Source organism: Phyllostomus discolor, chromosome 7 (genome assembly GCF_004126475.2).
Source record: "Phyllostomus discolor isolate MPI-MPIP mPhyDis1 chromosome 7, mPhyDis1.pri.v3, whole genome shotgun sequence".
Lineage (NCBI taxonomy): Eukaryota > Metazoa > Chordata > Mammalia > Chiroptera > Phyllostomidae > Phyllostomus > Phyllostomus discolor.
The window spans coordinates 48,385,684-48,412,510 of NC_040909.2; the positions used below are offsets into that span (position 1 = coordinate 48,385,684).

The window sequence follows — 26,827 nt, forward strand, 5'->3', positions numbered from 1 at the left end:
GAGTTTTCTACACCCTACTCACACTGTTACAATAGCCCCTTTATTAAACTTTCCTTAATTAGCCAGCTTGGCTGTGCCATATGCTTCCTGCTGGGACCCTGACTGATACAAAGGTATTAGTAGTAGATGGGAGCTCTGCTTTCCTTAAGTCTTTACCCTTCCCGGAGAGAAGGAGAGAGACAAGAAAGGAAAGAAGAAATAATGGGAGGAAGGAAGAATGAAATGGAAAGGACATCACATGGAGGGATTTCAGTGGAGAGGGGGAAGGGAGGAATGGGGGGAAAAGGTACAGGGAAGAAGAAGCATAATTAGTAGGCATAAAATAGATGGGGAGAGATAAAAATGGTATAGGAAACAGAGAACTCCACAGATTTATATGTACAACCCATGGGCATGAACTAAGAGGGGGATGCTGGAGGGTTGGGGGGTGTAGGGCAGAGGGGGGATAAAAGGGGGAAATTGGGAAAACTGTAATAGCATAATTAATACAAAATACTTAAAAAAAAAGAAAGGAAAGCCAGAGAGGAAATGATGGAGGAAGGAAAACAGGAAAGAAGGAGGGGAGGGAGAGAGGAAGGGAAAAGGTAAGAGGAAAAGATCCTCTGTCAATTCCTTTATTTATTTACACTTCTCGTGAATGCCCCTTTTGGCCCCTGTTGATTAAAAAATTGGTCTCTGTTGCTTACAACCGAAGCAGCCTGGTTGATATACCCATGGGATCTGCAGGTCTGGAGACTGCTGCTGGGTGCTGCTCTGACACATGCTCTATGCGTATTTACAATCTGGACCTCCCCCCTCTCCCTCCTCACAAAACTTTCCTCTCAACCCCACACCACTCCTAGACCCCCAGAAGTCTCTCCTCCTCCCACCAAGCTTCTGCTCAGGCCTTAGAGTTTGGGCTTCACTCTACCTTATAGAAGTATCTTGACTCGTGTGCCCCCTCACGGCACAACAAGCAATCTGAAGATTCTGGACAGATTATTTTGTTCATCCAGTGCATGCAGGGCCTGGTGTGGTACCTAGCAGAGGAAGTGGAATAACAAACAAACAGGGAGAGATGGCTCACATATAGAGAATTGATCACACAATGACAGCATATTGTTAAGCACTGAGGTGGAAATTACTGCAAGAAATAGAATTTATAAAAGGACGTGGTGTCTAGCTGTGGAAGAGGTGGCTGGGGAAGGCTGCAGGTTGCTGGTTTGCAGCCTGTGAGCTGAGGTCGCAGTTCTAGTGTAGTTCAGCACAACAGAAGTGGCAACGGGATGTTCAGACACCTGAATGCACAAGTGTCATCTCCTCAATCATGTGCTTCTGGAGCTCTCCCTCCCTCCTTCCTCCTGCCTTACCTCCTTCCCTCTTTCCTTTCCTCATCTCCCTGCCCACCCTCTCTCCCTCCCACTGGTCCTTTCCTCTGCCATGTATTCATGGAACACCTCTCATGTGCCCGGTATTCTATTAGATGCTGGGGATCTAGTGGTAAAATAAGACAGAACTTCCCCTTCATTTGGTGTTTGCAATCTCATGGAGAAGATACTTTTTTTTTTTAAGTTGATAAGTAAACAAACAAAAAGTTGTACACATTTTGGATAAACTCTCCAAAGAAACAAGGATCTGAGGAAACAAAAAAGCAGGGAGAGGCACCTCCCTGAGTTGGATGGTCAGGGAGAACCCATCTTAGGGATGACATTTCAGCTGAGCACTGAAGTCCTAACAGAAGAATAGAATTTGCTGTGCCAAGACTGTGGAGACTGGTTCAGGCATAGGGAACTGTGTACACAAAGTCCCTGAGGCAAGGGGATGTTCAATATGTCCTGTACGGAATCTGTTGGTAGATTTAAAACAGACTTCCAAAGGACTAGGAAGAGTGGCTGGAGGTTTTATTGACAAATTTCTCTTTGGAAACATGCTTCATGCAGCAGTTGCTGCTGATGCCTGCCCATCTGCCCTTGGCCCTCACCATTTCCACATGTACCAGCCTGGCTTGTAGCTGCCAGCACCTAGGTAAAGATGGTCTCTGGCTTCTGGATTCCACTTTTCTCAGGCACACAGCAGGCCAGATGTGCCAGGATTGGCATCCCTCCACTCAAGACCAGTGAGCACTCACACCACACAGGTGGGATATCTCCAGGCACCTGCTCCATCCTGGAGCCAGAGCCCCCAGTGGGATTCAGCTCCCAGAGTCCACAGTGCTAATGTGCTCGGTGATGTGCCTAGCATTGGCTGCCTGCCCTTCTCTGTCTCTGAGTCTCTTTGCCTTGTTCCTATGGGCATTTCCTGGGAACCCATCTCAAGTAAAAAACTTGCTTTTGAGTCCTGGCCTTAGGGTCTGCTTCAGAGAGGACTCAAGCCAAGACACTGATGGATTGATATTTCTCTGCCAGGACTGATTTTACTCTAGACTGGAACCTTGACTACAGTTCTGTGTGCACCCACACGGACCTTTGCATTAACACGATGGCATCAGGAACGTCTTCTATTTTGCTTCAGGTCCCAGCATGCTTAAAGAATCCATATTTGCCTTTAGAAGGACCAAGAACAATGACATGCTGATAATAATCCAGAAGGCACTTTAAGGAAATTTGGTTTAGAGATAGCATTATTGTTGCTATATTGTTTGGCAAAAGAATTTAATGAGGACAAAGGTTTTCTTTCCACTGGACACACTGTGACCTTTGTTTCACTAGATTAATTTCATATCTAGAGTGCCCCATCTTGGATGATGAATTAGCAATAAAAAGCTCATCAAAATGTAATTACATGCAGTGTGTTGAATAATGATCTCTTAAAATTTCATATAGATTTGTCTGCACCTCCTTCGCCTGGTGGGGGAAATGAGGCTCAGCTGCTAGCTACCAGCCCACCTCAGGAATGCTGCAGGAGAGATGGGAGAGCTGGCTTCTGTCATTGCCCAGTGTCATCTAATTGATCAATTGCTTTTCTCCATGTGACGCACATCTTTATATAATTTAAAGGACCATCTCAATGGGTAGGAGTACGCAGGAAGTGGAAGTTCCAGGCAGAATGAAACCCTCACTCCTCCATCTGCAGGAGCCTGTTGGGGGAGAGAGTTATTAATTAAAATGTTAACTGCCCAGACAATAGCAGTCAGACCAGCCTGGAGAACTCCTGGGAAGGGAACCTTAAAGCTTTCTCAACTATGAATTCCAGGAAAGCACATTCCTCCTTAAAACAGGAAAACAGAGCCATCTGCATCTAAAAGGAGAATGGACTGAGCTGTAGAGTGAGGTTATGTCTCCAGACCTGATGACTAGTTTCTCTCCAGAAAGTTGGACTTGGGTTTGGAGAAAACCTAGCCTTACCCTCCATCTATGGAGGAGTCCAGTAAACCTATGGCTGGGGCTGACAGCAGAATATTCAAATGATTCCAATAGGGTAAATGCCCATACTCATTTGAATAACTGAAGAATTCAATCATCTGAATGCCAATGATATTCCTCTGGGAGTTTGCATTTTAGAAAGACGGTGCATCTGAATCCCCATGAGAGCATTAAATTGCTATCTAATTAGCAGTTCCAAATTATATATATTTAAAAGATAATTAAAGGTTTGAAGGCTGTTGGAATAACTGGTTATACATTTAAATGAATCACTAGAAATTTGTTAGTAATGTGTGGAGTTTTCTTTTATTTCTTGCTTCCTTCTTTGAAGTGCAGTAGACCCAACCTCGCGGGGTTAAGTCTGGTAGCGGTAAGATAAAGGCAGCTGTTTTTAATTATTGCAGCTCAAACCTCCAAATAATTATAAGCAGCTGTCATTTTTACATAATCCTAAATGATAAGACCCAAAGAATGCAAATAAAAAGGTTGAGATCATGGGCTTTTTGGCACAATAATTGAGTCCCTACCACAGTCCCTGAACTGACCATTGCATTTCATTGAGGAGGTGCCTGAACCATTAGCTCTTTACCCACTGCCACAGTTGCTACGTTTGGGAGAACACCTCCCAGATGCCATTTCCATATTTTCTCTTTGTGATGTTCACAAGTCAAAGGGAGACACCCACACATTTGGAATATTGACACAGGAGAGTAGCTTGGTTAAGCCAGGCAGGTTTTGGCTAGAAGTTTCCAATCTCACTTGTCTCTTTCTCCTTGAGATGGCATCTATCCCTGCCCTTGACCTAATGACTACCCCCCCACCCAAACACACAATAGATTGTACGATAGAATATCACTCAATGGCTGGCATTTCTTTGGCCTGTGGCTGGGGATTTTATAAGATTGAATGCTTTCATGTACCAGCTGGCCAGGACCAAAAATCCCAAATGACAGGCTGGCCAGCCAGCTTCAACCCAGGGAGCTCTGGGTTGAAGTCTGAAATTCAGTGCTTTCTGTGTGTGTTGCTCCTTGGAAGTATGGATATCTCCTGAGGAACAAGTCAAGGGAACACTGACCACATGACTTCTCCCATTTGGACCCAATGCCTATGAAACCAAAGTCCAACAGACAAAGGCATGCAATTCACCCCATGCAGAGGTAAGGCTGCACTCTACGAGAGAAAGATCTAGAACATCATCTAGAAGGAACACACATATACACACACACCCTTGTGCACACACACACACACTTACCTCCAATTCAATCAAAAGCCCAAGGACCCCTTTGCCAAAGAATAGTCCAGGCAGATTTAAATTGAAGCAGCAGCCCTTCCTAACAGAAATATGCCAAAGCAGGAGGCAGTACCTAGCAAGCTCAGCTTAATTTCTTGGGGATGCGAAGGTTAAACAGAGAAAAGAGGAGAAATATCAGATACAGCATTTATCTGGGACATTAGGAAGATAATAGGCATCACAGAGTATTGTAACCTTCTCCCCTGTAAAGAAGTATAGGGATTTCCGAAATGTATTCTGGGTATTAGAATAGGGTAAAATATTCAAACTGTCCCAAGTGCTCACTTTCCCTGGAGAGTTTTGGGAGGAGCAAAGGCATTCATCTGACTCCCAGTACTGCAGAGGCTTTAGGAGCAATTGGGGTTGGCCACTCCTTCAGTGAAAGCTCAAATACAAACCTAAATTTATATATACAGGGATGGGCAAAAGTAGATTTACAGTTGTGAGTACATGAAACAGAGCTTATTCTTGTACTAGTTATTAATTATTGTTTTATTTTCCATACAAAGAATAGTAAACCTACTTTTACCCCAACCCCATGTGCCTGTGTGTGTGTGTATATATTTAATGGAAAGATTCTTTTGGGAGTTAAATTGAAACTAGGCTGTGCCAGGTGTGGAATCACAGGTCGCCTTGATGACTACCACAGGTCACCTTGGCATCATCTTCTTCCTGTGCCCTGACAAAACACATCTCAGGCAGGTGCCAGGAGCAACCTCAGGTCCATAGGTACATGTTTCTCCACAGAGCAGAGCAATCTTTGACAGACATCTGGGGTCAACCTCAGCTCTGCCACTATCAGCTGTGTGACCTTCAACAAGTCACTCAACCTCCCTAGACTCAGTCCCCTTCGCTAAAAAATGAGGACAAAAATAGTGCCTACCACATGCAATTGTTATAAGGATTAAATGAGTTCATGTTCACTAAAATGCCTAGAACAGGCCAGGCACATAGTTGGTGCTACCTATGTGTTTATCAAGTAGATACACATCCTAATTTGTTCATTTATTCTACTCACTCATTCATCAGTCAATTATGGAGAACCTCCTCTTTACCAGGCACTCTCCTGGGCACTGCAAGTAAGCAGCGAATTTGCAGTCCAATGTAATAGGTTTGGAGATAGAGCTACCATGGGAGGCTGAGGGGGATGCAGGAGTGACTTCAACTGACCAAGGACAGGCCAGTGTGGACTTCCCAGAGCTGATGTCTCAGCTGAGTTCTGAGGGTCACTGGACTTTGAGTTGGGGTGAAGAGTGTTAGAAATAGATGGAGTGATGTATGCAGAAACTTGAAGGCAAGGATAATAATGACATTTTAGTAGCCTGCTTAGTCTACTGGGGAATGTGGTGAGAGGTAGGAAGTGGTGAGAAGAGGCCAGAACAGCCAGCTGAGTCAGAGTGGTGGAGACTGTACACTCTGGAACATTGGACATCATCCTAAAGAACATGAGGAGCCACGAGGATTCCAGACCAAACTGTGATATGCTCTGCTTTTGTAGCAGAAGCACCTGCCTGATTGGACAATAGAGAATGGGTTAGAGGGATAGCACCCATGCAGGGGTGCTTAGAAACACTCATCCCCATCAAGGGGAGAGGTATCATGGGGGATAGTATTAGTTGGTGGTGTGAAGTGTGGAGAGGTGTGATTCAACTTCAAGAGACACTTAGCTAGAAGCAACGGATGTGGCAATTTACTGAGCCCTGTCTACTTTGCCAGATCCGCTGGCCTTTCTCTCTGATTATACTTACCCTTTGTCACGTATCCATGCTCACAGACAACCAAAAGATCCAGAGGACTTGGTCAGCCTTACCAGGAGACCTTTGGTTTTCCTTGGAGTCATAAGCGACATCAGAAGTCTCTTGGGCTTAGTAATACCAGCAAGCATCCAGAAACATTTATTTTACAAGATATATCAGTAGAATTGAGAATCACATTAAAAAAATATGAAAACTAAATGTTATGCTCATTCACCAGTCCAGTGGTCTGGATGGATCGATGATGGATGAGAACCTGTTTAGTTTGATGGTCAGGACATGGCCAGGTCAAAAAAGAGATGGGTTGAAAAGATGGTCACATACGTGTTTATGCTGCAAAGCCCTGTGTCCTTGGGGAAGTGCAGGACAAGGGCCACCCCAGGAGAGAAGGGAAAGGGACTCTAGCTGGAAAAAATCAGAGAAACTTTCATGGAAGATGTGCCACAAAGATTGATCCCTTCCTGTCTTCTCTTCCTTCACAAATATCTAGGAAAAAATTACCAGAAAAAGAGAAACAAAATAAAGTACTCATGCCAAGCAGCTTCCTAAATAAAATCGCACGCACATACTCACTGGTGCACATGTGATGAAGGCATACCAGTCTGACACAGACTGATGCCATTACAGGCAGAAACCAGAGTCCAGGGACTTGCAGCTGGCTTGGAAGGAAGGATCCCTTGCCCTCCTTTCTTCATTTCTCTATTTACTTCACTTGCAAATTTGTTGCCAGCTTCCTGCCCTTCATGTCATTTAGCACAACAACCCTGAACTTGAGAGATCTCTATGTTCTGACTGTCATCCCTCCAAGCTAAACTAGTGGGAATGGAGTCCTTTTCCTGTGACAGGGCTGGGGATGGGGCACTGGGAATATTCTGACTGCAGGAGAATACCAACAACATGAGAACTCACGCTATGGCATCATTCAAAGGCTCATCCGTTGTGTTACTGTTCTCTGATTTCAATTGAGTGAATAAGGAAACTTGTCTTTACAGTTTCTAAACTGAAACCAATTCTACCTTGTGTTCAAAACAGTCTGACAGTTTCTACACACCCAATGTTGTTTTGATAGATAACTCATTTCTAAAAGAAATATGCCAGGTAAAGTTATATAAATGCAAGCAAAAAGTCACTTGTCAAATGTCATAGACATACACTCAAATTGTACAGGTCTTCTTTTTTACTCCCAATGTAATCTCCTAACCACTCAGTGGTATTTGAGATTTTTATGTGAAATATGGCATATGGCACATATCTGTGCTCAGGGACCTGGTGCAATTCTGTCTGAAACTTTGAAATTCATTCTGAAGGCTGTTGTGCATCTAACCTTTGCTCAGGAAACTTCAGAGAGAGTTTTTTTTCTCAGTGTTCTAATTTATCAGAGTCGCTCTCTCCTAGGGGCCCACATGCATCTTGGTTTTGTATGTAGTACCCAGGTACTTTTTCCTTCTCTGCTGAGAGGGGGTCTTTTCTTGGCCTCAGCCCTTTGCCTGAGTCAGAAGGTAAGCCCCTCTCCTCCCTGCATCAGAATCCTTTTCCTGTTCTTTTGCTGTGGTGCAAACAGTTCCTGCCACCCAACCACTCAGTATGACTGTCATCTTTATGACTAGCTTGCTATTGTAGGACAGACTGGTTTTTTGAGAATGAGAATTAAAATCTAGCCACCAGTAGTAAGCTGAGTTTCACCTACAAAAATGGTGGTGGGGCTAGGCCACCTCCTCCCCACACACAGTGCCTCTGACTCACGGAGACTCAGAGGACACCAATTTAAGATAAAGGTCATTTGGGTTTTCAAAGCAGCCTGTTAATTGTTGTTTCTTTAAAAAATACCAAAGCTGTTTTAGTTTTACAGCGATCAAAAGGATTTTGTAATCACACTAAGAGGGCACATAGGACTTTTCATCTTTGAGACACTTAAAAACACTAATTAATAAGAGCATGCATGGTACCTTTTAGAAAAAGGAAAAGGCTTGCTGTCTTGACATGCCCTGTTGCTCCTCTCCCACCTTCTGGCTGCTTTTGGACACACCCTCATGGCCCTGTTTGTCTCCAGTATATCTGAGCTTCTCATCTTCCCATGGACACCAAGGATTTCCTCTTTGAATACAGGCTCATCAGAATTTCTCTGTCATAATATTTGTGTTATCTAGTCATGTGTCTTCCCTAGAAGACTCTATTGCAGGGTCATGCACTAAGGGGCCAGCATGAATTTCATGGAAATCCTAGCAGCAGTGCTATCACCAGGCCCTCTAAGGCTTCTCTGAGACCCTGAGTTGGATTTTGGTTACTGGGCATTGTGTCAGTATGACATGGTGCATTGGGCATGTAGCATGATATTTAGTTCACTGCACTCAGTATATTGTGGTTGTTCTGAATCTGAAACTGATTCTTGCATCCTTGGCCATCAAGGCCAGTTTCAGGGCAGCCTGAAAGAGACCGCTGTTAACAGAGACATGAATGGCTGGTGGGATTTGACTTCCAGAGTGGTTCCGCAACCATTCATGTGCTTGCTGTGTGCAGTCCCATCAGTAGTTGTTGTCTGGGCTGAGAACATGTATTAGCAAGGAGACCATGTCAAGGGTGGCAGCACTGAGGCTGATGAACACTAGAGACTCAGAAACCAGGCAAGAGTTGGTTTTGCATCTTAATTCCCACTGCCTAGCATATCACCAAGTGACCTCCATCCTTGAGCTCTGCATTTTCCCATCAGGGAAGCAATTATCCCTCCCTTGGAATTGTGAGGATTAGATGAGATATGTACAGTGCTTAGCACAGTGCCTGACACAAGAAACAGTCACTCTTCATGAAGGTGATGGGATGCAAGGGAGAAGCTGGCCAGCAGAAAACATTTGCCATTTGCCTCCCTCCCTCCGTCCCTCCCTCCCTTTCTCTCGCTCTCTCCTCCCTCTCTTTCTTTTTTGCTAAAGGCAGTGACTTAGAAAACAGGCTAAGTAAGGTTTTCTAACCTTAGAAATAGGTAGCAATCATTGGTTGCTACATTTTATGAATTCCTGGTTGGAGAAACAATGAACTTAGAAAATTGAAAATGGTAAGTGCTTCAAAGTACCCTTTGGGAAAGATAGTAGAATACCAAGTGATGAGCCTTGCATTGTGGTAGTGAAGGAAATATATTTTCACTTCTTGTGCTTTTCATTATTTTCCAAATTTTCTACAATGATCAGTTGTTACATAGATTTAAAAAAAACCCTTAAAAGACAGAAAATGCTCCAACTGTTCAGATTGTAGTCAGAGGAATAGTGACTGATACCAGCCACTGGGAGCCCCTTTTCCTAGAGTCCCCTGCTCTGAAGCTAGACATGCTGTGACAGTCACAGGCCTTGATTTGCAAATTGTAGGGGAAGAGGCTATCAGTCTGTCACAGGCCTGTCTGTTCACTTGACTGGGGAACCATGTCCTTATTTGAGAGCCTTCCCTTTGACCTTGAGAAGAATTGGCCACCTTGCCAAGTTGAACTACCTCTTTAAAGGAATAAAAATGTTACTAAGCAACTGTACCATTGAAAAACCATTTTATCTTGTGAATATACTCTCTAGGGATGAGCCTGGTGAGGCAGGGCTGCCGTATCTCAGCAATAACACGAGCAGTTAATGGTGCTGTCCCAGCGGGCATGTTCTCAAGCAGAGCATGCTCCATGCTCTGCCACGCTTGTATACATTTTCTACTCACCACAGCCCTGTGAGCTGGATGCTATTCCCTTCATCCTAGAGGTGCACCAGTGCACACTAACCCCTGAGGAGCTTGGGCAAGTACACACTGGTCCCAGAGCATACTCAGCCTGTAGATGAAAACCTGATGGGTTCTGAGCCTGACTCTGGGGCTCTGGCTTTTAACTCATCTCCTAACTGGACTGATCCACTGGTAGTGAATCATGTCAGATAAACTTCTGACAGCTTGTCTGTGCTTTTCCACGGCTCACTTGGACCTGGCTCAGCACCTGATCAATATTCAGGGTCCACCAGTTTGCGGGATGTGAGGGTGAACAAATGAGCACGTGAAGGAATGAATAGATGGGACAAAGGAATGAAGTGCACAGTGGTCACTAGACCTTACCCTGTGCATGGAGGAGAGAAGACAGGCCTTCTTTCCTTCCCCTAAAATGGCCGCTTAAGCCTCTGAGACAAGAGGAGGCCAGGAGCTCGGGGGATGTGGCCAAGGTGTTCGCCAGCTGAGGGCTGTGTCTGCCCTGGGAGAGAAACATCTGCCCAGACAATGTCTGGCTCCCGGCCCTCGGCCACGCCCCTTCTGCAGATGGCATTTGCTCTGGGCAAAACTCCTTCCTCTCCAGTTGTGGGCCTCCCACCCCCAGCTCCTTCCTTCCTCTTGGCAGCATGGAGCAGCACGTACAGTTTATCAATTATTAACACACACAATATTTGTTTCACAGAGGCTGCATAGATGTGTGTAGCTAATTTCCTCTGGCCTATCCCAAAAGAACACAGAAAAACCAAAAGCATTTTGGGGTTTTTCAAACCAACATGAACCTGGCCATCACTGTGGCCTATCCCATTATGCTTCCAAAGTCAGGTAACACAAAGGGCACCTACAACAGACAATTAACATGTCGGGGAAGGTCTTGGTGCTTGACGTGTCCCCAGATGGTTCCAGCTCCCTCCTCAGATGGGTGCCCCTCTTGTCCCATCCTCCTAGGCCACAGGCTGCTCTGTGTGTTCACCACATCTGGCCTTTATTTAAAACTCCACCTCAAAGTATTTCATGGCACAGAATATCTTTCCTTATTAAATTCTCCCTCACATATTTTTTTCATAAAACAGGCACCAAAAACTACAAACCTACCTGTGGCTCTCAAAGTATCTGTTTATAAACCTTTGGAAACCGTTTGCAATTCGTTAATCACATTTTCAAAGGAAGTTACAGATTACAGATACACTAACAAATGCCATATACGATGCCTCGGCCCCAGTAACAAGATCCTCAGGCAGGGAGGAGGGAGTGGGATGGTGGACCTGGGACTTGTCCCAGGACAAGTCCCATGGGAGAAGGGAGAGCTGGCCTGGGAGTCAGAGATTGGAGAATTTAGTTCCTTTTCTGTCACTCTCCATCTGTGACCACACATATGTCCTCTCAGTCAGAAAACAGGTACAGGGGATGAGCCATGCTTAAACATAGTAATTCATCTCAGTTAGCAGTGAGGTAATCGAGAGGTTCCCTACAGGAACACCAATCAACATGTTTCTAAATAATCATTAAAGAACCAAAGTTTGTGAATATTTCACTTAAAATGTAATTTTAAAGTAGTTCATTTTAAAGGAAAAAAAATTAAAGTCACTCAATATATACAAGCTGAAACTCTGTTGACTATTTATGCTTGAAATTCAAGCCAGCTTTTTAAAAAAAATCCTTAAAAAGGGAAGGGGATAATGAGGAGAGAATGTGTTGGTGCACTAAACATCCTAAAGAATATAGATTCCAGGCACAGCGTGATCAGGTGTGCACACCGTGGTTCAGGACTGGTTTCGTATCTGATCTCTGCTTTCTCTGCACTGGCTTCATTGTCAGGAAGTAGAGCAGTGGTGGCTGTGAGGAGTTCGAATTCACATCCTACCACCTTAGTGATGCTAGTGAATAGAGAGCCTCTTTCTCTGGATGACGCAGCCACCGACCAGCAGTGACCGTGGAATGCTGTGGATGGCTGGTCAAAACACAAGAAAAACATACACAGAGACAACCAGGTCCTGTGGCAAAATAGGAATGGAGTGGCCACTCTCTCTAGTGGGGAGTGCCATGGCCACCCTCCCCAGGGGAGAATGCCCCTAAGGGAGAGTGCCTTATTCTCCCACCTAAGCAGGCTTTTATTGGGTTTGTTTGCATAAGAGTTCAGGTAAAGCTCATTAAACATTGCCAGGAAGTAAGGGTCAAACAATAGATAACAAGGAATTCTGAAGGCCTATTTTGAGTCAGGGTCAAAGAGCTGTAAAAAAACTTTAAGGAACAAACTTACTTCTTCTTTGGACCCTTACCATTCAATTGAGAGCATTCTAAACAAAGCAGGTTTCACAGGATTTTACATATTCTTTCTTAGGCCTGATCACCCCGGGGAACCCACCCTTTCCAGAACAGTGTGGCACCACCCTGTCATTGTTTCAGGCTTAGGTGGAGCAAGGGAAGTAAGGCAGCCAAGAGATTAGGAGATTTTCTTGCAGACAATGAGACTTAGGCTATGTCAAAGCTGAGGGGTGAAGGTCCATCACCCTCTTTTGCTGTAGCCCCCAAAGTTCTTCCTTAGGGGCCTCTCACGTGATCGTGTCTGTCTTAGATTGTTTCCTGCTTTGGGAATCTTACCCGTCATTGGCTAACCGACCAAGCATTGGGGTTCAGTTATGAATGAAGCAGCAGAAGCAGCGCTCCTGCCAGGGAGATAAGCTTTTGTCTCCTTGCTGGCTTAAGGTTCCAACATCATTCCCTCAGCCTCAGCCTTGGCGGGGGTTACAGCTTCTGATACCAGGCAGGGCAGTTCCCAACATCTGGATAAATCCAGGAAAGCATCCCAGGTAGGATATCATTGGGGCTGGTCTGAGTTATGTCGCCATCTCTGAACAAACCACCTTGTCCTGGAGAGATCTGGGTCTTCTTCACATGCTCAGATCTGTCTCCCTCTGAACCAAGGGTGGTCTTACCTGCACTAGAAGTGTGTTTATTGAGAGTGGGGTGAAGGGGTTACCTATAGGAACAAAAAATGATCACTGTGTAAAACGTGGGAATGGTTGGTGGCAATCTATGGCACAAGTGTCTTCTAAAGAAGGCCTAATCTCTAGCCATTTAATATGTTTCTTAATGGGGCAAATGAAAAAAGGTGGAGTTGGGTCATCATGCTAGGGTTTGCTTGTCATTCTCAACCTGTTTTATATATGTAACAGACCACTTACTTTTTCTTGTCTCACCCAGATTAATCATTCTGCTACATTACTGTTTATGTTCTAAAGGAGCTCACCCATTAATAAAGACCCAAATGAAATGGAAAGTGTTTCAGACCTACTTCACGTCCCCGGTTGAGGAGACACTGCAGAGGGGCATGCCTAAAGTGGAGTTCCAGAGGGAATATCTCCAGCCCTGTCTGTTTCTTTCAGTGAAATTAAATTACAGAGACTTGCTGGAATATGGTGGCTTATTGATCAGCATGCTGGGAAATCTTACTTTCCCTCTCTCTCTAATCTTTCCAAGTTTCATGAATACCAATAATATAATGTAGTGCATTTCTTGAATGGTTATTTAGAAATGAAGAAAGATGTTTTAGGAAAGGTCAGAAATCGAGGATTCTCTGCAGTTGTACTTTTGACAGATGCCATCTGAAAGGACATGGGTTCTTGAGCACAAGTATAAACTTTGCTGCCAGGAGAGTCTTGAGTCCCAACTTGGTGTCGAGTGGACAACTCTTGGTGTGTAAGATTTCACACCAAGAGAAGGTATATGTGTGCGATCGTCCTCTTCAGCAAACATCTCCTGGCTGCCTGTGGCTTACAGAACAGTGACCTGCAAAATTATTGAATGGATCCCTTCATTTCATGGAAATGAAGTACTAAACAGTTGTGTACAATGAGCCTGTGTCTTTGCCAACAAGGCCACAGCTCTCAGGAATCATGCTACTTACAAAGTAAGGGTTTACTTCCTGCCTGGGGATGTTCTTCGATTTATATACAGTATCTATGTAATCTTCTCAACCTCCCTTGGCTGTGGAGGCCTCTTGTTCCTCTGATTTGCAGCTGAGAAAAAGGAGCTGGGAGCAGTTTGGCACCTTGCTCAGTCACATGCCCAGTAAGTAGCAGGATCGCTCTGCTGTCCTCTTCTAACAAAGACAGTTGGACACTTTTTCTGAGGATGAAGGGACATTTGGTGCTCTGGACATTGGGTCTTTTTAAATTTCCTTAACAGTGGTTGAAATAACATGAGGCTTAGCCATGAAAATTTGGTCAGGGGCTGTGGGGGCAGGGTGCCCTCCCTCATACTGGCTATGTGATTTTATCTAACTTGTTATTTGATTTGTTATTTAATTTATTTGAGCCCATTTTTCCATATGTGTGATAGGCAATGCACTGACCTTTCAGAGGAAGAGGGGTAACAAACTGTGAGTAAGCCCTTGGGGAAGAAGGCGGCCTGTTTAATTGACCATATATTCTTAGTACCTTCCACTTACTTGGTGTCCCATAAACACAGGTTGAATAAATGAATGAAGGACCATTCTGAAGAGACCAAAGGAAGAATTTCCACCCAAGAAATCATGAAAGTTTTGCCTTTAACTATCAGAATCTGGGCTGCATGAACTTCTGAGGTACCTAGTGGCTCTCAGAAATTGGTCTTACTAAAACAGGACTTGGGGCCATCAATATAGGTAACAATGGTCCAAGAATGTCTGACTAGCTCCTCAGGGAGACAATGGGGAGTCTTCACATCATGTGCCCCTCCCCATCACACCTCCTCACTGTGAGACTCTGGCGACAACCCCACTGGCCTCGTCCTGTTCCTCCCACTCCGCTCAGCCTGGCTCTCACAAGGACCAGAGCTTCCTGCGTACACGAACTTTCCGTAACAGGATCCAACTGAGAATCTGCTATCGTTTACAGTGGCTTCTGAGGGAACCACTTCCCTTTCTCCTCATCTGGAGTGGATCTGATGTCATAAAACTGACCCTGAACATCTGTTAATTGGAAACCTCAGAGGAGGGAATGGAAGGCTGGTTGACCAGGGGTGGCCAGGGCCCACTGCCCCTTAGAGGCAAGGCGGCCTTCCTGGATGTTGGGGGTGGGCAGCCTCTGGAGAAGTCCCGGGGTTCCTGAAATGCAGTCAGCATGCGGAAGACACGAGGGTGGGATAACCACCTGGCTTTGTTTGGCCCCACAGGGACTTTCTGTCTGGTCTGTCTCCCTAGATTTCACTGGGGGCCAGTTTAGACCTGTCTGGTCCAACCTGTCGACAGTGATTTTCTCCTTCATGTCTGGTGCGCCTGCAGCACCTGTCTCCAGAGTCGCCGAGCAGTGTTCCAAATGGCAACCTGTGGTTTTGGAGGCTTCAAACACTTAGAGTGACTGCATCTCACTTAGAATCTTGCCAATTAAATTAAAAAATGACAATTTAGAGACAAAAGCAAACAAGAAGAAAACTGTCTGCACATATATCTTTTTCCCAGTATGCCATTAGCCCTATCTTATGAACTTGTAAAAGGGTTGCTTCTCCTTAGCCTGCAGTAGAGGGCAGACTTTCCTACATTATAAACAGCCCAACAGCCAACAGTAAAGGCCCTGAGACACAGGAATGTCCAGACACACGGATGTCCGGTTGATAAAATGGTAGGCTTGCCGGACGACTAACATCAGCGATTTAGGGGTAAAAAACTGAAACCACTTCCCCAGTTATTAATGCACTCATCAGCTTTTCCAGAGAAATGCCCTCATGGCTATTAAATCTGGCAGTGATTCCCAGTTCCCGCACCCACTCTGGGTAAAGTAACCGTGTTTCACTCAGGACTGCTGTGGCCAGTGTGATAGCAGGTAGAAGGTTCTGTGTGTCTGCACAACGTTACCACGATGTTGAACGCAACTGCAGAGATCAGTGCTTTTGTAGCCTAGCCAAGGGGTGTGGAGTACATTTGAGACAGGAGGTAGGGGTAGGAGGACTATAAAACATAGCGGGATACCATTAGGTATTTGGTAACATATGTAAGACACCCTTTCCTCTGTTTTGAAGGGATTGTTTTTAAAGCTTTGGAGTAGAGGAAAAGGCTCTCCCCTGTCTCACACACAAAGCATCCAAGGAGAGGGAAATCTCTGCCTTGTGCCTGGTATACTCAGAGCCAAGGGCTTCACTAGGTAAATTCATATCAAGCAAAGAGTTACTTGTATATTCTCCCAGCTCAAAGCACATGTTTACAGGAATCTGGACTCAGCTCCCTGCCATTCAAACCTCTAGGACTGCCACCATGTGGCCTGTCATTGACATCCCTCCATTCCTGGTCCCCATCCTCAAAAGGGGGCTTTGGAGGATAAAGGTTGCCCCAGCTGGTGATCTCATGGAAATGTTTTCTTTTTCTGTCCCTTCCCCTTGCTAGTATGAAGAAGGAAAAAAGCGAAGGAAACCTAACTACAGTAGTGTTGACCTCTCCGAGGTTGAGTGGGAAGACCGAGATGATGTGGTAAGTGATTTGTTTTCAAGCCTGGTGGTGAGGATGCTCCAGTGGGCCCACTTCTGTACTTGGAGGCTGCCCCAGGAGCCAGCAAGAGGCCTACCAGAGGGACACCTGCCCACCAGAAGGATGTGGAGACAATGGGCCCTTTTATGGAGTTTGGAGTTTTATAACTCTCCCCCTGGTCAGACCAGTTGCAGACAGGCCAGCCACCAGGCCTGCTTTGCACAGTCTGCAAAAGCCATCCCCTGGTGGGCTCTCTCCCTTCTGTAGCTGATGAATCCACATGCCTCTTGAGGGCCATTGATGGGACCTGTCAGTGTCAGGGGAGCCTGGGTGGGTGGCTCTGCCCTGTGCAAAGTCAAGGTCAGAATTTACCTGTCAGGATTTCATGGGTACAACTCATGTTGTCCACCCCTTTCCTGGGCAATGACAGCCTTTCCCCCTTCACCAGCCACATTGCAGTAGCCACGTGCTCATTCCCCACACAGCTTCAGCCCTTGGTACTGTGTCTGGTACCTAGGGGAACTCTCCTAGGTCACAGCTTACTCCCGTCAGTCTCTGGATACATCCTCATTAAATCAGATCTGTTAGACATGGCTGCCCTTGTGTGAATGCAGGTGTGTGGTCCTGAATTAAATCATAACTACCCAGGTGTTTCTGCCCAGATCCTTGCTCCTCACCTCTCTCTATTATCTCTGTACCAAGGCCATGCTGTGCTGCGTGCATCCTCCCTGATTGGTCTGGGGTCCTCTCTTAAGTTTCACCTTTGAGTCAGCATTGTTCCCATCCCTCCCTCTGCCTTGCTCTCCAGACAGATGTTGATGGAGACCATTTGAAGTCCCCAGGCTGGGTCCTCATGCTTTCAGAAGTATGGCTGGCTTGGCAATTCTCTCACCGTAGCTTTTCTTCTCCTCCATCCTCTGTTCCTTGGACATCTCAGCTAGCATAAATCTCTCATTTTCTTCCTTGCCTATAAAGTGCAAAAATCACATCTGTTTCAGAATTTAACCTATTTCCTTCTACATCTGTACTAAGTCTTTTTAAACCCAAGTTCAGACAAAATAACTTTGCTGTTTGATAAAAAGCTGCTTCCTCATCTGCACTCTTTTTGCCCACATTCCAGTGGCTCACTGGCCTGGTAGAGTTTTATATTTTCTTGTTCTTTGAACATTGTTGTCAGGATTCATGGTGGGTTCTTTTGAGTGTGCTACACCTAATATATATGTCCTCTCTTTTCAACCTGCTCTTCCCAAGAAGCTGAGTAGCCCAGTTTTGAGGAGCACGGCTCAGGGAAGAAGCTGCCTGGGTTTGAATCTGTTTTCTGCAGGCTGGTCTTGGGCAAGCAATGATCCTGTCTGCCCCTCAATTTTATTTCTTGTCCTTTTGTTTTTCTCTGTAAAATGAGTATCATGATAAGAGCAACTACCTCATAGAGCTGTTGTGAATATTAAATGTGTTAATGTATTGAAAGCACATATATTAAATACAGGTGCTTACATTGTTGTGTGGGCATGGTTAGCATTCTGTGAGTGGTACCCATTGCTGGCATTGTTGCCACCATCATCAGTCCTCAGGAGTCCTTCTCATTAGTCAGTGTCCTGTAGACTTGCAGTTGCTAAACTGTCTCGTGACTCTCTCAAGGGTACATCCCATTGTTTTTCTTTCTCTTCCATCTTCATTTTATTGTTGCTTTATTTCAACTCCACTGGACCTTTTGGATTTCTTTCTCAGAACGCTTAAACTTTGTCAACATGCTTCCCCACCCCTTCATCTTTCCACTTCAATTAATGTGGAAGGCAGGCTTGATTATGCTTGTTTTTACTTCAGAGTCCCCACACCTGGGAAACATCACCTCTGCTGGCTAATGCTCAGCTGCCATTCACTTCTCCTTTGCCCGTGACCTGAAAACATTTATTACGTGGTTCACTCTAGTCGTCACTTGTGCCTCAGTTAATTTTTAGTGAGGTAAGGTCTCCTTCTACTAATAATGGTTTGGAATATGCCTTTTATTTCTTTGCCTATCTTCCTTTCTCATCGGAGCTGCAGAGCATCAGATTCCCAGCCTTGTGTGCATGTTCTTCACCTTCATCCGACTTACAGGGCTGGGTTCTGGGTGTCTACCTGCCAAGTCCCCACATCTCCAGCAAGTCCAATGCTCTTGTTCTGCACAAACTGGCCTTTGTTTGTCTCTTTGGTTTGGGTCTCTTTTCTTGGCCCATTGGGAGCACTGTACATTTGAAATGTGAGTTTCTCCACCATTGACATGTTTGGGAAAATCCAAGTCACCATTTCTCTCCCAGGGAATGGCACTCCATGGATTAGAGAATTCTGGAATCTACACGAAGCATCTTTGAGAAGCCTACACAAGATCCCATATACCCATATGCATGCCAATGGGGTTTGCATGTAAGTAGCAGAAGGCAGGCTTCAGGTCAAGGTCTGGGAAGGATAAGGCAAGCAGAAACCCTTCCAGAAGAAGAAACATGAGTGTGCCCAGCTGCAGAGAACTTCTTGGATGAAGCACCCTACTTCTCTTAGCAACTAGGCTTGTGTTGAATTGAATGACCATACTTACAAAATAGACCCTGTGTATTTCAGAAAAAAGTGTGACATCACATATGCTATCATTAAAACATGCAAAATAAGACTGGCTAAAATTAAAATAAGAAAAAAATTAAAAAATTAGAAGTCACTTAGAGGAGAATGAGTGAAACTTCCAGCTCCAGGGTGAGTCAGGCATCATGTCAACAATACAATGAGTGGGACAGATCTTGTGGGGACTCGGGAACCAGGAAGTGACCCTGGAACACTTGCAGCCCAAACTGAATCATCAGTGTTGACTACCTCTTAGGAGAAAAAGTGTCTTTCAAATAACCTTTGCTTGTAAATTCCTAGAAATGGCTGAAAGAATTAAAGATGATTTTCTCTTATTCCTATTATCTTTTAGTCATTCCCAAACTTTCTACTGTGAACATGATTATTTCTATAAACAGAAAGATGCTAATATAAATAAAAACTGCCACCTATTAAATTTTTCCTGCATGCCAGTACTATTCTAAATGCTACAAATGGGTGAACTTGTTTATTTCTCACAACAATCCTGTGAAGTTGATATTATTGCTATCCTCATTTTACAGGTAAAGAAACTGAGGCAAAGAATTGCTGTAGTGGTCCAGGAGCACTGAGTATAGTTTCCAAGCCAGGCAGTCTGGCTCCAATTCTCTTGACCTGTTGGTATGCCTTCAAAAGAGCCCCTGAGTCCAGCAGCCCACGAAGACCCTGTCTCAGTGACTTAAGGTGTTACCTTCCTTGTGGGGTACAGAAAAAATGGGTTGTGCCAGCACTAGCTGCTGAACAAAGGCTCATGGTGGTGGGAGTACAGCCCCATCAGATTCAGCTGAAATTCCTCATGTTGTACTGTAAGCCCTTTTTCCACTGCCCTCCAGGCAACTCACATTCTTCTTGCCTGGGATGACGCTGATGGAAAGATTGCTCTGAGTCCTTTCTTTCCAAAGCCCCATAAACCTCTTCTCCTGGAACATATTTCCGAAACCTTTGGCCATTTAGTTTGTTTTTTTTTTTATCCCCATTTTGGTATCTCTGCTGCTCATGCTTGAGCCCTGGGTCCCACACCAGCACAGCCCACCTGAGAGCCCATGCTGAGGAAAAGAAAGAGAGAGAGAGGATTTTGTTGTATAAATATTCTGTGTCCAAGTCTATTTTCATATTCCTTTTTAAAATTCTTTTTCAAAAGAATTTATTAATTTATTTTTAGAGGAAGGTGAAGGGAGGGAGACAGAGAGGAAGAGAATCATCTACGCATGATTGCCTCTCGCATACCCTCAACTGGGGACCCAACCTGCAACCAAGACATGTGCCCTGACTGGAAATTGAATCAACAACCTTTGATTCATAGGCTGGTACCCAATCCACTGAGCCACACCAGCCAGGGCTGATCTCCTGTTCTGGTTGGAGGCTGGCTTGAGACTAACAAACCCACTATCTCCCTTGGGCAGGGTTGCATGTCATTAGGGCCCAGAAGCACATGTGCCTGTGCACTGGGAAGGTTCTGATATGGATAATGAACCACCATTAGGAGAATGAGCTATCTTTATATAATTATACACAAAACCTAAGGTGATCAATGACTCTCTGGGGAGAGCTTCCTGAGAGAAGAGCTATAGGCTCACACTGGAACTGGAAGTGAGGCCACCAGCTGTCACAGTCATTAGTAGAGTGGTGCTTTGAGTAGTCAGCGAAGCCGCTTAAGCTTCAGAGTATAGACAAGAGCTGTGGGGCAGCGTATCTGACCGAGATAAGGTAGGGCCCAGGTGGGGGCAGGGAGTCCTGGAGTACAGGGACCATGATCACAGTCACCAGATTATTCTTTTCAGCCCAAAGAGGTTTGTTTGTTATTTTATCGACCACACTGTGGTGAAAGCTGCTGTAATGTCTATTGCATGAACATACTTGCAAATATTTGATATCTGACAGGGGAAAATAAAGGTATATCATTGATAATTTAATTCACCTTTCTTTGACTATGTGTTAAGTTGAACATCTGCATGTATGATTTTTTGATGGCTGCACACCCAAACTCATTTGGAGATTTTCCTCCACCGGGCCATTTCCATTGCTCCCATTGTCCATGCCGTAATCCATTCAGTGGCCGTTCAGGGATATTCCAACAGCTCCGAGCAGCACTGCTGGTCACGCCCTTCCTGCCCTAGTTGGGACTGACAGCATTGTTCTCCCCTCTCTCTTGCCTCTGCTCTGGGTACCACCTTGGAACCTAGACATTGGGCCTGGTGGTATCACTGACTCACCATAGCCCTTGGGGCAAGTTACCCTTTTCTCAAGCTTCCCTCACCTCAGATGGAAAAGCAGCATTTCTAAACTGCTTTGGCCTCACAGGGCTGTACTGTCACTGGACAGTCTATGGAAAAAGCACCAAACCCCCTTCCACACTCTAGCAGTGAAGACAGAAAACCATCTTCCAGTCTACCCCAGACCACAGGACCTAGAGCTTGTTGGGAGAGTCTACTGGGATGTTACAACCTCAGACTACTGCACGGTCAATGTTTGAAGCATTTCCTTTGATTAAAAATATCCAGAAATAGCAATAAATTATTTTTATATTGATACTACATAATTTTATATTGATACTTTCAATTTGTCCAAATGCTTTCTGTCCTGATTTGAAAAGCAGAAGGAACAGTGTGGGTTCAGGGGGCAGAGAGCCTGTGTGACCTTGGGCAAGTGTCTTAATTTTGTGCCTCAGTTTCCCCACCTAAAATGGGGATAATAATGCTACCTTAAGAGATTAATTTGAGGGTTTCAATCCCTGTGCCTAGCACATAGTAAGAGCTCAATATCTATAAGTATTGTCCAAGTTTCATAAAAATCTGATGAACAAAGTTTATACAGTACCTGGCAGGATCCTCAGGGTCTGGACATCCTCACTCATGAACACTTTTGACAGAATGAATGAAGGGTGAAGAAGCTGATCCACAGAGAGGTCACAGGACAGTGGTATGTGTCATGGTAGAACTTGACACTTGAACCTTGATATCCTCATTACTTCTCTTTGCCTTGGACTGACTCTTTTTCAGACTATGCCAACCCAGACATGGTGACAAGCAGGTTTTCAACCTGAGGAATTAGGGGAGAGTCACAAATTCATTTAGTTGTTCATGGACAGCAATTAAAAGCAATGAAATCTGTAAGAATAGGAGACATCAAGGCAGCATCAGAGAAGCTGTATTTCTTATGTTGCTCACAGTCAAAAATGTTTGAGAAACATTGTTTTACAGCACATTCATTTGTGTCCAGCAAACTGAAGTTTGAATCCTGAATCAGTAAGCTATTGAGAGGGGTCTGGCAGTAAAGACAAGTGATGAGGATGGTAATGAAGATGCTGCTGTGGTGGCTGTGACAGTGGAGGGCTACCAACATTCACTGAGTACTTGGTGGGTACCAAGCACTCCTATAAATATTAAGTGCTCTGGTACCCTCTACAGCTCTGTGAAGTGGTTGCTCTCATTAATTCAATTTTGCAGAAAAGGAAACTGAGGCACAGAAGGGGTAAGTGATTTGTCCAAGACCATAAACCTCTGGCTCCAGGGGCTATTTCTTAACTACAATGCTGTCCTGCCTCACAAGTAGGTGTTCAATAAATAACCTATTTTCATTATTATTGAAGAAAAGGGAAAGACTAGACTAATCGTCTAGGCATTTGCCTCCAGAAAGCATCAGTGACCCTGGCCTTGGATCGTCCCAGGCCGCAAACTGATTGTTCTGTGCTACTGGGAGTTGGGGGTGGGGTGGCATGGAGGGTAGGGAGGCTTACCTAATCTCTGGCTTGCCTGGGGAATGTGAGATGGGAAGGTCCCAAATGGCTTTAGGCAGGCACCAGAAAGAGGAAAAATGAAAACCATGTTAAAGATAAATCGAGCCGTTCTTGAAAGTTAGAAAGTAGACTTAATTAGGACCAGCTCTCCCGATCCAAAACCACAAAAGTTAAAATGGGAAAATATTTCCAGAAATTCCCATTATGTGTTGTTAAAAAATATCTAGACTCAAATATATGTTTTATTTTATACATGCCTCCAGATAAAAATTAGACTTTTATTCTCTTTTACAGAAGATGGAAATGTGAACCCAAATCTAGACAACCCTGAATCAAATTTAGGTTGCTTGAAAGCATTGCCACTTTCTATCACCCATATTTTATTCAAGCTCCTCAAGGAAGAAAAGAGGGAAAAGGATTAACACAAACAAACAAATAAACAAACAAACAAAAAATATGGCACAGGTCTGGGAAAGAGCATTTCCTGACAGGCTGTAGCATGTCAGCATTTGCTCCTGTTCCATTAAATGGCCTTCCCTGTCATTCCCTGTCGTTTCCCATTGGTGCCCATGACGGCACATCTTTCATCACTGTGTCTGCTGTCCTTCTCTGAACTCATGGAAGGGCCACATGTAATTAGAAGAGGTCAGCCAGGGGTGGGGGAGGGAGCCAGGCTCACTGTTCCAAATGGGACCTCCGAAAATCAGATATGAGGTCACTCTGTTCACTGCTCGTCAGTGTCAGCGAGGCCATTATTGGCCCTGATTTCTCACAGAACATTAAGAGATGATTCATGCTATGAAATGCTAATCCCTGTCTTCCAAATGGTTGACCTTTTTAAAAAAAACAAAAACAAAAAAAAAAACTACTGTGTAAGTAGTTTTGAAAAATGATTTCTCCATGACAAACCAATGCCTTTTTTGAAAATGTAACTTACCCCCAGAGACATTCTTGCTTCTTGAGTGGTTCACCTGGTGCTGGGGCTTCGTTCCCCGACTCTCAGGATTTGTCAACATTGCACAGGCATTTTTGTTGTTGTTGCCCTGAGGTTTACGCGAGCAGCCCAAACTAAAGTTGGTAGCCAATTACTTATTGTAGTTAGCCCCTCTCCCTTGTATAATAGCCGTTGGATGTTTATTCTTCAGAAGCCTTGTTTCAGGGGTCTGAGTGCAATATGCAAACTCACTGAGAAAACACCCATGATTGTGTGGGAAACGGCCCGGTCCTGTCATGTCTCTGCTTTCACAAAGCCACCAATGTGCTCCTGAGTTGGAGGTTGCAAGGTGTCCAGACGACCTGGTAACCCAAGGAAGTACTAACATCATTTTCTTTTATCATTTTAGTTAAGAAATGCCATGGTGAATCGAAAGACAGGGAAGTTTTCCATGGAGGTGAAGAAGACAGTGGACAAAGGGGTACATTTTTCTCAAACATTCTTGCCGCTTAATTTAAAACAAACCACTGTGAAAAATTAGCTTTGAAAGTTCTATCTGGAATAAATATCTTTCGCTGAGATCATTTTTCTCTTGTCTTTACTTATCTCAAACAAGATTCATGTAGTACTGTTAACCTGATCATAGTGTGCCCATTTATTTTTATTTATTTCTGAAAACTTCACCTAGCAGACTAACCATGTTTTCTTTTCTCTACGACTTTTTTTTTTCAATCTAGAAACGGGTTTTGGTGATGACAAATGACTACTATTATACAGACATCAAGGGTACTCCTTTCAGGTAGAGCTGACCATAATACATGGACATTCCATCAGACCCATCAGTTGTGTTTGTACAAAACCTGCTGACACTCTCAGAGCTCATCATCTGAAGATAACCAAACACCCTGCCAAAAGGCTGGAAAGAGTGAGGAAGGGGCTTTTCCCAGGCTGCTTTTCTTTTTGTTTTCCAGAAGGGGGAAGATGGTTCAGGCTCACGCAGTAAAACTCACTCAAAATTGTCTTGGCTTTGCATCTCATTATTAAGCAAAAACGCTTTGGGGGTTCCAACTAAGGGTGGAGAGGCAAGTTAGGAGGGTTACCAGGGTCCTTAACCATCTAACTTGCTGCCGAGTTGAGTTTCATTTCACCTTTTATTTCCATGACCAAAATAAATAAATAAATAAATAATCCTTCAAACTTGGAGGTAGCATACCCATCCCTACATGTTGTACTTCCATTTTAATTTCTCTAAACTGTCCTCCTGTGCTTGTCTACCTTTGAATCCTGTATTTCTCTTTGTAACAGTCCTAAAAAATGGCTTTGCCTCATTGCCTGCTTACAGATGCGTATGTGGCATTCTAACATCTCCCACTACTGTTAACTTGGTGTTGTGACACCTTTTGTAAAAAATTATTTCAGTGAGGCTGCTTCATGTTCCTGAACTGGTGCCTTGCAGAGCTCAAAAGAGAAAGAATTTATTGACTATAGATTAATCTGAAAGCTGAACATAGATTGTTGTCATGTACAGCCAGGGATCATGGGTAGGCTGCATGTGGAACCAGAGCAATGGAGGGAACACATGACCACTAAGTGGGCTGGCCAGATGAAGAAACTGTGTTTTTAACACATTCTCTTAATTTAGACAAACACTGAAAGAAGCTTAAATTAAGCCACAGAGTGTGAAAATTCTATTAGGCTAGGAAGAGAGAGTTGAGCAAAGAAGCTCACAGAACAATAATGTGACTATACTCACATGGTCATAGAAGTTTTCCTTTTTGCCCTTGAGAAAGGTTAATTTTCCCTGGTGTCAAACTCTAAAGTCTGGAAAGACCCATCTCTGGCTGAATTAAGGCAGCGGTGCATAAGGCAGTAGTGAAGAGCAGGGCAAGTGACTCTACTGAGGACATCCAAGGAAGGATCTTTCTAGGGGACTAAGCAGTTTGCCACACCTCTTTATAAACATAAGAACAGCCAACTGCTGCTGGCACTTCCAATAAAAAAAATTACTTTGAAGCAGCTGATTGAACCTAAGAAAAACCAACAGCAGCTATAATCAGTGGGGTTTCAAAAATAAACTGCTGGAAAAATTGTTTACAGAACATGAAATAGAAATGTGCAAATGGAAAATAAAAAGTTAGCCCAGAAGTCTATTCTAGTCGATGGCATGGATGTCAAGGTCTGCTTGTTTCTCTGCACAGTTTAGGTGTGGCGCTCTCCAGAGGCCATGGGAAGTATTTCTTCCGAGGGAATGTAACTATTGAAGAAGGTAAGTTGCTGACTTGATCAGTCTTATCCTTTCCCATTGGGTTAACTGATGAGCTTGTTCATCTGTTCAAAACTCTGGCCAGTCCCTGGACATTTGACCCAACTAATTGTCCGCTCAATGTTACCTTGTTTTCCTAGACTGATTACAAATAGTGGGAACCCCAAGTAGTGGCAGCCTCCCTTATGATTTCATTTATTTGTATTCTGCTCTAACCCACAGGGATATGAAGGCCAATCATCCTCTAACTATATTCTCCTCATCCCTAAAAATCAATACCAAGAAAAATGCAAATTAGTGTATAGCCTGAAGCCAAGGGGAGAAATGAAAACAAAAACATGCAAGCCTTAGTCTCCTACTGTGGCTTGAACCACACATTTCACTTGTGTTGCTTGGCAGCCCAGGTCCAAAGGGAACTGTGATCACTGAAATGAGTTACATGGGTCAGAAGGAGTAAGTTGTACCTTGAGATTCCCAGATCCTCTTGTCTTAGTAAAGCACTATAAACTCCTAGTAAATGTAACAGTTGTTACAGCTCTTTAATACTTTAATGTTGTTATTACAACCCTTACTGCCCTTTTACTCTCCCCAAAACCCAGCAGCTGAGAGAAGTTTCCTTTCTCAGTGTCAGCAGCTCACAGGGAGAGATGGGGCTGATTTCTGAAGGGCTTCATGCCTAAAGTGGCCTTGAGTACATCCCTTGCCCAACCTGGCTATTAAATTCTGCATCTCCGCAAAGAAG

The 26,827-nt window shown here is 44.3% G+C and overlaps 1 protein-coding gene across 1 annotated transcript in view; it reads left to right on the plus strand.

The window, feature by feature from the left end:
* CACNA2D3 (calcium voltage-gated channel auxiliary subunit alpha2delta 3) overlaps window positions 1–26,827 on the plus strand; it is an 867,352-nt gene that overhangs the window by 658,097 nt on the left and 182,428 nt on the right. The window contains 4 exon segments of the mRNA XM_028518873.2: window positions 16,462–16,545; window positions 24,232–24,303; window positions 24,560–24,621; window positions 26,021–26,088. Of these exon segments, the coding sequence (XP_028374674.1) occupies window positions 16,462–16,545; window positions 24,232–24,303; window positions 24,560–24,621; window positions 26,021–26,088 (286 nt within the window).